Below are 14,993 nucleotides of genomic sequence, written 5' to 3'. Positions count from 1 at the left end.
TTTATTATTCACTGCTCATTTAATACGTTTATATCACTTTTTCTTTATGTATAACAAAGTTTAAGATTTATCATCAACAATAAAATGTTTAAATTAAACTGACAAACTGAACAGGAAAATAAACGTTTATTTGAAAGCAACCCATCACAATTATTTTTTTTTAAATCAAATATTAATAACCATGTCCAAAAAACATAGCAGTACAATCGTTCACATAAGTATTCATAGTTTTCTAATTTTCTCATCGTTTTTTTTGGTAACAGTTTATTTTACAGTGTCCTTGTTACATGTTACATTGTACTTACCATAGTAATAACAGTAAATAATATATATATATATATATATATATATATACATATATATACTGATGGGGAACACACAGATTTATATTCTCAAATGTCATTGTAAAAAATTATCTGATTATTATTCCTGTCCTAACAAAACACATTTTATTTTTAAAGGAAGTAATTTAAAAAAGTTAATACATGTCACCCTAGACTAGTTTTCTATTGAGTTTAACAATAATTGTTGGTAAAGACAAAGTGATTTACTGTGATTATATGTAAGAACTGTCTTGTTTTTCCGGTGTTACCTCATTTGCATATTCATTGACGTGGCTCGTGTTGTCATTGGTGGATTATGCAGCGTGCAGTTAATCTGAAAAAGGCCATGCTTAGATTATTCACCAGGTCAGCCTAATCTGAGCATGCGCACAAAACTACATAAAAGGCTCTACTTTTTTTGGCATAACTTTATATGAGGTTAAGGGAACATACAACCTGTTATTATATTTTTTGCATTCATGTCCATTCTAGCCTAATAAAGTTGCACTATTAAAAGGTCACCCTTGGGTATTATGTAAAGTTTACTGTGTTAAGTGTGAATAGTGCAGATGGTTTGTTGTGCCATGCAGTGTTTCTCATGCCCACAGATACAGTCATCATCTTATTTCCGATCCATTATGATTCATGACTTCGGTGTTGGTGCCAGCCGGTTGAAACTGGATCATGTTAAATTCTGTGGGAATCTGTAATTGTTTTGTAGATGTTTCTGAATTAATCTGTCATTAATCTACATCTATGTGATCTCTGAGTCTGTACTTAACCAGGTAGTGTTGCTGTGTCTGTGTTATTGGATTAGGAGCAGGCCTGTCCAGCAGACGGTGTGTACTGGGTATAATTAGCTTGTCTTCTTCAGCCTGTCCTGACCCTTCTCAACACATGCTGTCGTCAGAACATGTGGATTCGCTGCAGAATCGGAGCAAGGACGTGCAATTTCATTACCCCGTTTATACCCGATATTTATAGTTTTCTTGATGAAGTCCAGGCTTGTTGTTTTCGATAATGTTTTTTTTTTTTTGGCTCTGTTGTCGCTCATTAGGAACATTTGCCTGCAAGCGTCTTACAAGCAATTAGTCAGATCTCAAAGATGTGAGAAATATGACAAATACAAATTTACTGAAACTAGGGATGCACCGATATTAACATTTTGGCCGATACTGATTGATAACTCATAATTCTTTATATTTGAAAGCAGATAACTGATATATTGGCTGATAAATCTAAATCCAAATTTTTACATACTTTTTTAGAGCCTGATTACAAAAACAAAAGTCTCATCATTAAAATCCATGTCTCAAGCACACAATTATAATGATATTCTCATTATAATTTTATGTAGCCGATATGACAGACTTGCACTGAACTGTATTTTTCTTTTTGAAGTGATTCCAATCATATTTATTTTTTAATGTTATCATTATCAGCCTGATAAGAAAATCTGGCCGATAAATTAAAGCCGATATATTAAATTATACTGTTTTAAATTAACTTTAGGGATGCATGATATATCTGCCACCATATGGGTATCGGCCGATATATGTTCATTTTTAATGTTGTTGTTATCGGGCCGATAAGAAAATATGGCCGATATTTTAAAGGCGATAAATAATGGATTATTTCCTTCAGCTGAGACACTTCAGATGCGCACTGTTCAACATGAGGGTTTTGAATTGCTTGAAATATGATTGAAATCCCTTCAAAAAAGGAAAATACAGTTCAGTGCGACATGTACAGCACAAGTCTGTCATATAGGATATACAATTATAATGAGAACTTTGTAATTGTGTGCTTGGGACATTAATGGTGAGACTTCTGTTTTTGTAATCAGGCTCTCAAATAAAAAAATTTATTTAAAAATTTGGATTTAGATTTATCGGCCGATATATCGGTTGTCGGCTTTCAAATATAAAGAATTATATGTTATCAGTATCTGCCAAAATTTTCTAATTTGTGCATCCCTTATTACATTTGTATTTTAATGTTGTGCAAAACAGCATCAGGGCTTGTGCATATGAAACATTTCTGAACTGGATTGCTGCATCAGTGCATCAGCCTGTCGCAATTATCAATATATCGACTAATCGCACAATAATTGTACATGATCTCAATAGTTTTTGGTGACACAATATATCGGCTATTATGTTTACATAATGAACGTCACCAACAGCGGCTCGGGCAGTTCTTTCACACACATCGACAGACATGGTGGAAAGGGCGTCATTTGAGGCGTTATCGTGTTTTCCTGAAAACTACAGGCCGTTTAGAAAAGCAAGTCCAAATGCACTCGATTTCAAACAGTTTTAGCAGCAGATGTGGCCTGTTGAAGCTTCTGTCTTTGTTCATATGGACATCTGACTGCTTAGTAGGGTTAGTGTTTTCAGCAATAGTGTGTGCACTTTCTTCACAGAGAAAAGAAGGACAGGGGAAGTGGAGAATCTCCATAAGTGCCTTTAGTGCATTTGTAAGTGTGTCTATAGGGCCGAGCACCGGTGCTGTGAGGAGGACACTATTGCTATTGCTCCGTTTATTTTTTTTAAATAAAATGTTTATTTACTACTTATTCAAGTTTTTTGACACTTCATTTCCGTGATCTGAGGAATTAAAAGGTTGTTGTCATTTGAAAGTGTGTAGGCCGACTTGCATTGTTATGCTGTTACTGTATATTATGATACTATATTCACAGGCATAAAATGGTCTTAAAATGACAATAATATAGTTTATCGCAATTATTTCTGGGACAATATATCGCACAACAAAAAGTAGTTATTGTGAGTGACAGGCCTAATGCATGCTCTGAGCAGATTTATTTGCATTATGCAGGTAAACGGACTGACAGACAAAGCCCAGGGCCTCGGGAAACCTCTCAATGATTCACTGGAAGTGGACATCAGAGACTTCCTCATCAATGAAGCTGAACTTCACACGTACGATGACCTCACTAAAGTCAACCCGGTCACCCCTTCCACAGGTACAGTGTGTGTGCAAAAGCAATTCAAAGGGTATTTGCCTGATTTCAGTTTTAGCATCTGAAATTCTTGGTTGGAGCTTGAATTCTGATTCATAATATCAACCATCACATCAATATCAACATATCATCACATCAAAAATAACTTCATCAATTTATACAATACAGTTGATCTGATAGCTTTGATAGCAGCTTCACATGAACGAACAGGAAAATAGTGTTAAAGAATGTTGTAAAATTAATCTATTATGAAACTAATTCAATTTCAGCTGTAAAGCATCTCTACTGAAGACAAGAGCCTTAAATCAGGGTAGCGTCATATTTAAAGTCCCCCTGTGGTGAAAATCCAGCTTTTAATGTAGTTTATTTGTATATGTGGTGTTTTTTATTTGCTTTAAGACAAACCATATGTAAATTCATAAGTCGACAGCATTGCTGAGTATTTTCTCCTTAAAACTGCAGTGAATCAAAGACAGTCTCAAAAACACGGTTTGTAGGGAATATATCGTGTCACAATATATCGCAATACAAAAATGCAACAATATGTTTTGTGGATTGTGACAATATGTATTGTGTAAGTTCACCCAAAATAAAAATTGCTGTGAGAAAAGAAAATCAAGTTTTCAGAGTTTTAAGCCCTATCCGGACGGGACTAGTGTAACATGGAGAGGTGGGGTAAAGTCATTATCACCAGAGCTTCTCTGTGATTTTAGTCCCGTCTGAATGTGCATCTCAGTGATCATCACGGACAATGTCAGGAAAGATTACTGCGACTTTTACCTTCAGTAAAAAGGTCCGGAAAAATGACCTCAGGTGACACTAATCCCGTGCGAATACACCCGCTGTAAATATGTACGTAAATATTTCGTCATTTCCTAATTAAAAGTAGTTTTCCACGGTTTTTCGAGTATGGAGACGCTTGAAAAAGCATTAGTTGTGTTCTAGTCGCTGGGACGAGTCTGTGGCAAAACTCAAGTGTTTTACACACACCATTCAGATCAGAAAGAAGATCGACAGCACTTGTTAGAGGCACGAAACATCTTTTAGTGTTAGGTAAGTGCCTATTACCAACACAATCCAATCTGAAGTTAATTAATACATTGTTCGACCCAAGCACAAGCTCTGAAAAGTGAAGCCAAACCGTCTCGATCGCCCCCCGGTGACTGGTCCTAGTATAGGTCATAAGCCCCGCCTCCCCGTGTTATTCAACGGGACTTGAGACGAACTAAACAATTTACTTACACTTCAAATATCTTTTTTCCGAAGGTGGTTTCTGTCATTTACTGTAGTTTTTATCACGCTGATGTAAATTCAATTGTTTGTTTTAAAAATAAGTTTGTTTTTAGTTAGTTAGTTATTTGATGCTATAAAAACGGTGGTGTCATGATTGACAGCTGTGATTGACAGGTTCTCTGAGCGAAGTAGTCACTGAAGCACCAACAGACTTTTTTTCGGGATCTTCGGAGGACTGAGGAGATTGGAGCTTTAAATTTAATATCTAAATTTCTATAATTATTTATTTCACACCGAGAGTGAGGGCGGGGCCTTGATTTCACGGCTTTACTTCCTGCTCACTACTGCGCAGGTCTGGTCCCGAGATCGCTACTGCGCAGACTCAAGACCCAAGATGTCAGTGCCATATCGGGACACTGGCGGCTTCAGTTCTCACCAATGGAAGAGAGCGAAGGGGCGTTGTCCATATTTATTTACAGTCTATGGTTCGACCGGACATAACTGTTTTATATGTATAAATATAGGTTATATGTGTTTGTGCACGTGATATCAGGAATCGGCAGGAGTGACGGCAGTGTGTAAATTGAGTTACTCTCCCACTTCTGACTTCTTCACTTTTGACCACTTCTTAGCCCCTTTCACACAGAGATTCCGGAAAATACACGGATAAAGTGACCCGGGATTTGACCCGGGTTCGTTTGATTTTGGTTCATTCACACTGCCAGTGATTTCCCGGAATCAGAGAGTGCGTTCACACACAACCCGTAAAAATGCCGTAAAGACACGTGACATCGATGTGACTTGTAATGTCTCCGCAGCGTCTTAAGTTTGCTTATGAGCTGCAATTTCTCTCTCTAGAAACCACGCTTGTGCATTTTTTCTCTGATTCGATCATAAACTTGCGCATTACGTACCGTTTCACAGCTGGCGAACGATCGCGGCTTCAGCGTCATCACTACGACACGGCATTGTTACGGCTTTTGTTCACACAGCGCGCGTTCCGGGACTGAACACGGCAATGTTACTAGGTCCCCAACACGGCATCAGTCCCGGCATCAATCCCGGGTTGTGTTTGCATTCACACAGAAGGCGTTCTTGCAATTTGCCGGCAATTTGCCGGGTTCAAAGCGCTGTGTGAAAGGGGCTCTAGTTTACTGAGATATCTTATCCAGTGCGAATTGGCCATTAATATTACAGACGTCCTGTGGTAAAATTACATTACTCCATCTACCCTGGTAAAGCTAATCCCATCCGAATAGGGCTTTAGTGTCAGTACTACATTAAACTGCTATAAATGATGTTGACTACAATGTATAATAATGCAATCTGGGAATATTTGCGGGTCCTGATAATACCAAATTTCTTATGCTACCAGTTAAAAGTGACCTACGTTACTTTAAATACATCTAGTCAGTGTCTAGTCAAACGTTTCTCTGGCCTTTATACAGTGCTTGCCATGTATGAAGTCTATCCCTCACTGCCTCGTTTTCATCCGGCCTAAGGTCTATATCCTGTCATTATCCAGTTCAATTAAGTTCAAATTGTTTTCATCCGATAATGTCAGTGCAGTTACTGACTGTTAATTGTCTTTTAAACCCGTTTTAAATCTGTACTTACTTACAAGACTTTAAAGTCCCCCGTAGTCAATATTGTTATCCCTTAAAACCTTTGATCACCAAAATTACATTTTTAAATGTTTTTTCCTTGAAGAAAAAATTCTTAATGCCTTAAAATATCTTGAATGTAACTCGACACCCTTGCCTCATTTAGTATACGCGGTTCTATGAATATGCAAATGAGCCCCGCCTCCACTCACTCACTCAGCTCAGAGATCCACTGGTTGACGATCACACGTTGATCTGATTGGTTACAAGGTAGTTTGTGACGTCAGAAACAGCAGCGATTTCAAAGTGTGTTTTTGAGACTGTCTTTGGTTCACTGCAGTTTTAAGGAGAAAATACTCAGCAATGGTGTCGACTTATGAATTTACACATGGTTTGTCTTAAAGCGTATTAAAAACACCACATAGACATATAAACAACATTAAAAGCTTGATTTTCACCACAGGGGGACTTTAACAAAATAATACAAGTAACATGAATGACTATTTTACCTTATCTTATACTTCTAGCTCTTCTGCTATTGTGAGTCTGTGTTTAATCCCTGCTGTGGTGTTCTGTGTGTCGTACAGTGCTGAAATGTCTGCAGGCCAGGTACAGCGCAAAGGTTTTCTACACACACGCTGGCTGTACGCTGGTCGCCCTAAACCCCTTCCAACCCATCCCTCATCTGTACTCTCTGGATGTGATGAGGGAATATCACTCCGCCCCTCAGCCTCAGGTAAACACACGTGAGGACATGAACAAGTCTATCAGTACATCTCAAACATTAAAATGTAGAAGTTACACATACTTTGCTGTGGGAGCGATAAATACCATGAGATTATATGGTCATATGTAAGGCTGGGTGGTTTGATGCTTCATGCCATGAACTGGTAGATGTATGTTAAAGGTGCAGTAAACGCTGTTGAAAGTGGATCGGACTGAGCACCACAACACACTTGTAGCCAATCAGCTGCAGATTTGAAGAAAGACTGTAGAAAGAGAGATGGCTGAGAGACATTACATTTAACTGGAATTAAATCTAACGCGATCTGGCAAAGGCTGCAATTTTTTTTTTTTTTAATGCGCCGCTTGTCAGTGCAGCACAGTTCTGTGATCAGTAGTAAATGCTGCTTTATCTGAAAGCCAGAGGGCGGAAACCCCAAATATTCCCTGCAGCACATCATTCCAGGAAATCCCTATGGGCATCATAGGCCCTGTCCCAAATGGCCCACTTCATGTGGACTTTCAGTCTCGTGGACTTAAATTGCGCGTGCTCGCTGAGTCTACGAGTCCGTTGGCCGTCCCATTAATTATTTTAACGCTCTGAAGTGTGCTCAGCAGCGCCCCCTTTGTACCCTTGAAGCGGTCTTCCACGAAGCCCGCATAGATGCAGGCTCCACACACTTTAACTACCCAGGAATCCTTGCGAAAGGCCAATCAGAGAACGGATGGGAGGAGATTTCGCTCACTGATAATTGTTGACATGCTGAGAAGAAAATATTACGGTTTTTATGACCTAGATGTACATTTTACCAGTTGTTACCTACAGTTTATACAAACATTATGGTCATCTATCAGTGGTTGATGTCTCAAACATAATAATAGTGCGTTGGATAATAATACGGTCACATTATGATTCATTAAATAAATAGAACCGAATGTCAGGGCTTTACTGAGTCATATAAACACAGTATGAATATTGAAACCTGTAAATTCATCTGAAACTCATGCACATTTTCATTATGTGTTAAAATTGTAATCTTAGTTCAAATGGAACATTATGTATTATTATGTACAACTGTATACATCATTTAAATAAGCATGATGTATCTATTGTCTAATGCCCAGGTGGCATGCATAATATCAAAATACAGAACTGTAAAAGCCGGGTGTGTAGTGGACATGGAGATGAGACGTCCGAGCGCAAAAATGGGATTTCTCCTGTGACGATCGAGTCTGTCCCAAAAATACCTCTCAATGCGCCCTCGTGGACTCACGCCAAGGGCCCTACATGACGTCACCAAAGTGTGGACTCTGAGGAAGTCCACAAGTCCGGAGTGTGCCATTTGGGACAGGGCCATACTATCACTGTAGCTGAATAAACAGAAGATTGAAACGCTTTGATTTGATTAAACATGACTAATAAACACACAACTTTGACAATATATGGTTTATCTGAGTTCTTCAAGCCTTCTCTGGTATTTTCATGATGATAAAGTATATTTATATAATGCAGTGATAATTGACATAGCCTTTATCACTGTATAGAATACTATGAAATATATTGTGTGCCTTATTCTGTGTAAGAAGCAACATCATCTCACAGAAGGATGTATTCAAACACTCAACTGATGTTATGAAGTGAGTTTGGAGTAAAATTTTTATTAAATGTTGTCTTTTGTTGGACAAGAGATTCTTAAATGCTTCTCATGTTTGGAAAGATGTTTGCTTTTTCAAATGCACGTTAAACTGGCAGTGCTTTCAGATGGAGCAGCGTTTACTACTGATCACAGAGCCGCGCTTCACTGACAAGCAGCGCATAAAAATAATCACAGCCTTTGCGATTTCATAATCGCACTAAGACAGAACGGTTTAAGCGCAGTTTCGGGTTAATTGTGATTAGTAGTCGTGCAGCCCTAATACGTGAGTATTAGCGGTTTTGCTGTGTTTCACAGAACCAACATATACTGTTGTTGTAATGTTAGCTAAAGTAACAGGACAACCTTGTCATTCGTTCCCCATCTTCACATTATTTTTCATGAAGCATTATTTTGCTTCGCATTAACTATGATGAAGAGACATTTGTGCATTTGGGGGCGGAGCAATGAATGGAGGGGTGTGTTTGTTTGGGTTGATTTCAAATATCAATAATGTTGCTCATAAATCTCTAACTGCACCTTAAGGCGAGACACGGCAGGCAAAAACATAGATTTTCCATGCAGTGGTCAGTTTCGAGATTTTGGGCTAGTTTACTCTTGTGTTCTTTCAAACTGCTATAAAGAAAACGTTGAAAATATACATTAAGATGTTTATTTTATTACATTTTGTTTACTTGTGGCAGTAAGTTTCTCCCGAATTTACCAGGAAGTTAGCATTCCCACGGGACACGCCGAGCTCCGTCTGTTCACTGAAGTACGTCATGACTGGTGTCGTTGTAAAGCTCTGAGTCTCCTGCACAACGCTAACCCAAATATGGGCATTTCCTTTCTATCAGTAACCAATCGTGAATGTCCAAAGGGGGATTTAAAGCTAATGATGAAATCTCATTTAGAGCTGTTTAAATCTTTAAATAGGTTTTCTCAAAATGAGTTTTTTGTCATTCTCCAGTACAAACATCTCAGCCTATGCAGCACTTGTGTACACCAAACTCTCCAGTTATACACTTAGCAGTATTCTGAAGATATGTTCAGAGGGATTTGTTAATAAATCATTCCTGGCCTGATTTATGTGACATTTTAATCAAACAAATATGGCGAAAATCTATTTTTTAAGGCTATGGACAGTATATTTAGATTTCCTAGGTAATGAAAGCATATATCCTCAAATCCCTCTGATTTTTTTTTTCTTCTTGTGTGTAGACAAATTTTGCACTTGGCTTTATCATATGTTCAGATCTATCTACCGAAATATATGCAAAATTGCGCATATTTAATGAGATAATACCTAATTTGCATAATTAAACATACAAATTTCAAAAACTTGCAATACATTTTTTTTATATACTTGTGTAAGTAATCAACTGAGGAAGTTTCATGGGGATATCTATTATTTAAATTTTTTACTCTATTCACCTGTAGTGTCTCGCCTTAAACCGGTGTTGATTTTGCTATATGATTAGGGTTAGGGTTAAACAATTAGACACTAATAGGAAAACTGAAGCCTTAAGTATAGCAAACTGCATTGCAGAAGGCAACTTTATTGCACCAAAAACAACAGCTTTGTTGAATGGGAATTATTCTGTATCCTTGTTTTTAACGAGGTGTAACTGCAGGTTATTGTACGACAGCTTCAAGCATGGCTCAGATGAAGCACCTTTCATTTATTTAGTATTTGCGTTATTATCAAATTTATCAAAAATAGACATTACTGCTTGAGTATGTAGTACAGAAAACATTTCTTGGTTAAATTGTTGTTGAATGAAGCAAAAATAACTACATTGTAATTATCTACATTAACCAAGATATAAAGATTTTAAGTGATGACACCCACCTCTAGCATGTTGTCTTTTGGAAACTAGAGATCTGTACTGTTAATGCATAACAGATGACTGGATGATCTGCCTTTTGTCAAAGCGGAGGACAGAGTCAAAACAGTGTTTGCACACCTGGTCTGTTCAGTGTGCAGCAGGTTCTGTGGGATTCAATATGAAGTTAATGAGTCAATCTTTAACTTTTTATATTTTAAACAGGGCTGAACAGTGCTTTTGTTACGTCTTCTGGTCACCAGCTGCCATTCATTTGTGCAAAAAGTAAAATACAAACTATTAGTCTATTATTTATGAGTTTTGACCTTTTCGTATCTACGCCATGGACCAGTAACTATGCTGGCTCTCCTCTGCATGTTTATTTTGACATCTGAGAATGTTAATGGAAAAATTGCAAACCAGGAAGTTGGATATAAATAACCTGAGGTCACTCTAGATGATATTGACCAACATTTTATGGCCGTTTTCTGGGACAGGTAAGGGTAAATTATATTATGCTGGTTTACAGAAAGCACTGTTATATAGAAGGCAATGTTAAAGCATCTCTTTGTACGTAGGAATTTAAGCCACACATCTTCATCGTAGCAGAAGAGGCGTATAGGAATGTGCAAGGCCAGGTGGAGCCCATGAACCAATCGCTGGTCGTCTCTGGAGAGAGCGGAGCTGGGAAGGTAAGTGGTGTTTGTGTGGCGTTGGTTCCCTGATTCATGTTTTCCAATGCATGTGAGTAATAACTACTTCACAACATTAACAGTCCTAGCTCTATGTAAACATCTCTTCACGTGTGGATTTAGTGACAGAGCTTTACTGTAGGTTGCTCTATACGTCAATGGTAGTCTCTTTGTAAAGCTACATCAGATTTACATAATATCGGCTGACATGTGATGCTCAAACTGTTTCCCAAAGCCAACTATGGTCGCAAGGTCCGTCGTTACCAATACAGTTCAAAGGAACTTGCGACCATACACTGTAAAACATTATATGATCAATAAGTTATGACAACATACAGTATGTTTATACATTGCTTTAACTCATCGATAAAAAAAAAAAAAATTATACAAGATTTAACTATTTTTTTCTTTTCTTTTTTTTGTCAGTTTAATGTAATTTAAGTTGAAATGATTTAAACATCCAAGTTAATTGTACTTAAAAATGCATAGCAGCAACTTTTGGTTTTTTTACAGTGTAAAAGAAACAAAACGATAGCCTGGCTAACGTCAGACCTCTTTCTCATTGAGAAGTGGTCTGGGAACCACATGTTCATTTTCTCGTATTTGAGGCGTGGTTTACGAATGCCCAGAGCTGTTTATTGGACGCTACGAATGTCTATCAAATGCGCCTGTACGTAGCTCATAGCCAATCGTTTCACTTATACCAGATGACGTATGTAGAGCGACAGAAATTCGACGAGGAAGAAGACGAAATAAACTTGCGTTCTAAACTACTTAGAACACTATCTAAGGCTGCATCGAAAGGTAACTTCGCGTCTGATGCCATGTTAGATCCATAGATATAAACAAACTGCTTCGGTGTGTCGCATAGACGTCGTCATCGTCTTGCTGCTCCCTCCCCGTTCTGTGATTGGTTCCCTCGCTGAGGCGAAAATCTAGTCCATGGAATCCAGGCCGCCTAGCAGCGTGAATAAAATCACGCTGCGCACAAGGCAGCAGGGGGAGACCCAGGCTAGGCTAACGATGCTTTTGGGAAAAAGATCAGGCTAAAATGATCTAAATAAACTTGCTGTTTGTTTTTTGACGTTGTGAATGTGATTCTTCAGAAAGATCTGCATGTTAGAAAATTATGAAAGTTTAGAAAGCCTTTTTTTTGCATTGTGTGTTCTGAATTTTGCTGTTTCATAGTACAGTGAGTGAATAGAGATGCACCGATTACAATTTTCTAGGCCGATTCCGATTTCCCGATTTTTCATTGAGTTTGACCTGCCGATACCGATTTTAGCCGATTCCGATTACATTGTTTCTAATCACTTTACAGCACACACACATATTTATTTTCTATCTTTTCTTTAATAGAACATTTTACATTTTGCATAGTACATAGATAATTTTTTGAACAGATAATCGCTATAAAATATAACTATATAAATTACTCCTGGTGTGGGAAATTCACACACATCTAAAGTGTTATGGAAGAACCATTTCCTTCTTTATTTTCATTTCCTTAAAAAACAACAATTTTTAAAAAATATATTTAGCAAACTAAACTTCTGTATGAAAACAGGTAATGGCAATAATATATATATATATAGCCTTGCAATAAAAACAAGTTTAAATGGGTAAATCTTCTACAAATATTTTTTAGTCTTCGTTTTCTTTTCTGACATACTCCAGTTCTTGTTAAAACACACTAGACATACTTATTCTGTGCATTTTGAGCACTTTTTGTGTGAATTAATTTTTAGTTTGTCCATCAAAAGTGTGCTTTCACTTTAATTGAGCGTGAGCAGCACTGCAAACATAGACCCGCGCCGAAACCCGCGCTTCACTGCTGGTCACGCGACGCTCCTGCTGCCGCTCACGCGCTGCTCCTGCTGCTGCTCCTGCTGCCGGTGTGAATGCACTCATTGATTAACATGCACGCCGGAAAAAACCCGCACTGCTCACGCGCCGCTGACATTTGCAGTGTGAAACGGCCGTAATTCACAAGGTTCCTAAATGTGCGTTCCGTGTGCACGTGTGGTGCTGATGTTGCGCGATGTTAATCATGCGGCGCCCGAGTGCATTTGACCGGCATAAAATCGGTATATGTCAGACTGACCGGTCGGTCGCCGGTCATGGCCGATCACGTGGAAATCGACCAATTCCGGTCACCAGCCGATCAATCGGTGCATCTCTAACAGTGAACTCTCTTAATATAAAAATCCAGGAAAGTTTGATTTCTTATATGATGTCTTTAAACGGTCTGTCAAGCTCAATATTTCAAACACATATTAACACGTCTGTTTGACGGATCTCAAAGCGATTTAGACCACATCTTCTGTACTAAATCTCTCTTCAGACATGGACGTCACGTTGTCTGATGAAGTATTATGCCACTGTGGCCGCCTCTTCCCAGAAGTCCCAGAACACAGTAGAGAATATAGAAAGACGAGTACTGGACTCCAACCCCATCATGGAGGCGTTTGGTGAGAAAGACTGAGAGCATTTTATGTTGTACTTTTGTTTTTCCTCTATGATTTTCAGTGATATTTTCAATAGACTCTTTCCAAAAGCCTTTATTTTCCTTTCCCATTCTTCCCCAGGCAATTCTTGCACATTACGCAACAGCAACAGCAGTCGCTTTGGAAAATACATTCAGCTTCAGCTCAACAGGTCAGTTGTGTTTTCTCTCAGACTTCAGGCACATGAACCTAAAGCATTTTGTTATTGTTTTACACCAATGTGATTTTATAATTCAGCTCTCAGCTGCTGGTTGGGGCGTCAGTGCATACGTATCTCTTGGAGAAGACCCGAGTGGCTATCCAAGCACCGAATGAGAGAAATTTTCACATATTCTACCAGGTGAAGTAAGAGCCTGCATTCACAAAACCTACCAGGAATACAAATACTACAAAAGATATCCATTTCCAGTGATATTATCAGTTCTAATGCCCTTTATGTTTAGATCATCTACAAACATTTTGATGTCAGACAATTTTGTTTGCTTGTGTGTTCATTTATATGTTGTTTACTCTTGGTTTGATTTGAAGATGATGAAAGGAGCCACAGACAAACAGAGACTGGAATGGATGCTGCCTTTGGAACAAGACTTTGCTTGGTTGCCACATGCTGAGAGAACCTTAGAAGGCAAGAATTAAAGTTAAAATCCCCCTGTAGTCATTAATTTTATCTCTTAAAACTCATCTTTGATCACCAAAATGACATATTTAAATGTTTTTTCCTTGAAAAAAAATTCGTAATCCCTTAAAAATATCTTGAATGTAACTCGACACCCTTGCCTCATTTAGTATGCGTGGTTCTATGAATATGCAAATGAGCCCCGCCTCCACTCACTCACTCAGCTCAGAGATCCACTCGTTGACGATCACACGTTGATCTGATTGGTTACAAGGTAGTTTGTGACGTCAGAAACACCAGGGGCATGTTCAAGTTCAAAACGGTGCGCAACGTTTTGCTACGGTTTCCGGGTTGAACGTCATGTTTCCTGGAAACGGCGTGCACCAGTGTGCAACGGGGTTCGAGATACGTTTTCTCTTGTTTGGTGGGTGTGTCAGAACTGCAGTCCAATCAGCAGCAACATGTATATAAAACACGGGGTATTAAAGTGAACTTGCACAATGGGTTCAAGGAAAGTAATTTACAAATGTGTTCGATGCAGCTCGGTATACGCAACAACTGAGGATATTAGAAGACATGTTTGTCGTAAGTTTTATTGTAAAAATATAGGATATCAACATAATGATGTAGTTGTTTATATTTTTAGCTTCATTGCAAGTGTATGACATTTGGTATAGAAATAAACAATGGTAATTAAGTGCTTTTCCTAAAAATGAGAAAGAAAATACAGGGTATTAAAACAGTATGACCTACAAATAAAGTCAGTATGTGAGGCTAAATAGATGTATTTTAGTCTGAATTAGGTAAGATGTGTGCTTCCATTTCAGTTTCAGCAATCCCTTCACTGGATTG

General features: G+C 38.2%; 1 protein-coding gene across 1 annotated transcript in view; it reads left to right on the top strand.

Annotated features, from left to right (window-relative positions):
• The window catches only part of myo19 (myosin XIX), a 40,336-nt gene that overhangs the window by 269 nt on the left and 25,074 nt on the right, over positions 1-14,993 (top strand). The window contains exons 2-8 of the mRNA XM_082171214.1: positions 3,162-3,309; positions 6,731-6,879; positions 10,905-11,018; positions 13,363-13,489; positions 13,607-13,676; positions 13,763-13,865; positions 14,054-14,150. Of these exons, the coding sequence (XP_082027340.1) occupies positions 3,162-3,309; positions 6,731-6,879; positions 10,905-11,018; positions 13,363-13,489; positions 13,607-13,676; positions 13,763-13,865; positions 14,054-14,150 (808 nt within the window). The remainder of the gene's footprint in view (positions 1-3,161; positions 3,310-6,730; positions 6,880-10,904; positions 11,019-13,362; positions 13,490-13,606; positions 13,677-13,762; positions 13,866-14,053; positions 14,151-14,993) is intronic.

The sequence above is a fragment of the Leuciscus leuciscus genome (genome assembly GCF_965113295.1).
Source record: "Leuciscus leuciscus genome assembly, chromosome: 5".
Classification (NCBI taxonomy): domain Eukaryota; kingdom Metazoa; phylum Chordata; class Actinopteri; order Cypriniformes; family Leuciscidae; genus Leuciscus; species Leuciscus leuciscus.
The sequence above is the reverse complement of the archived record's forward strand: the minus strand, read 5'-3'. Positions and strand labels throughout refer to the sequence as shown.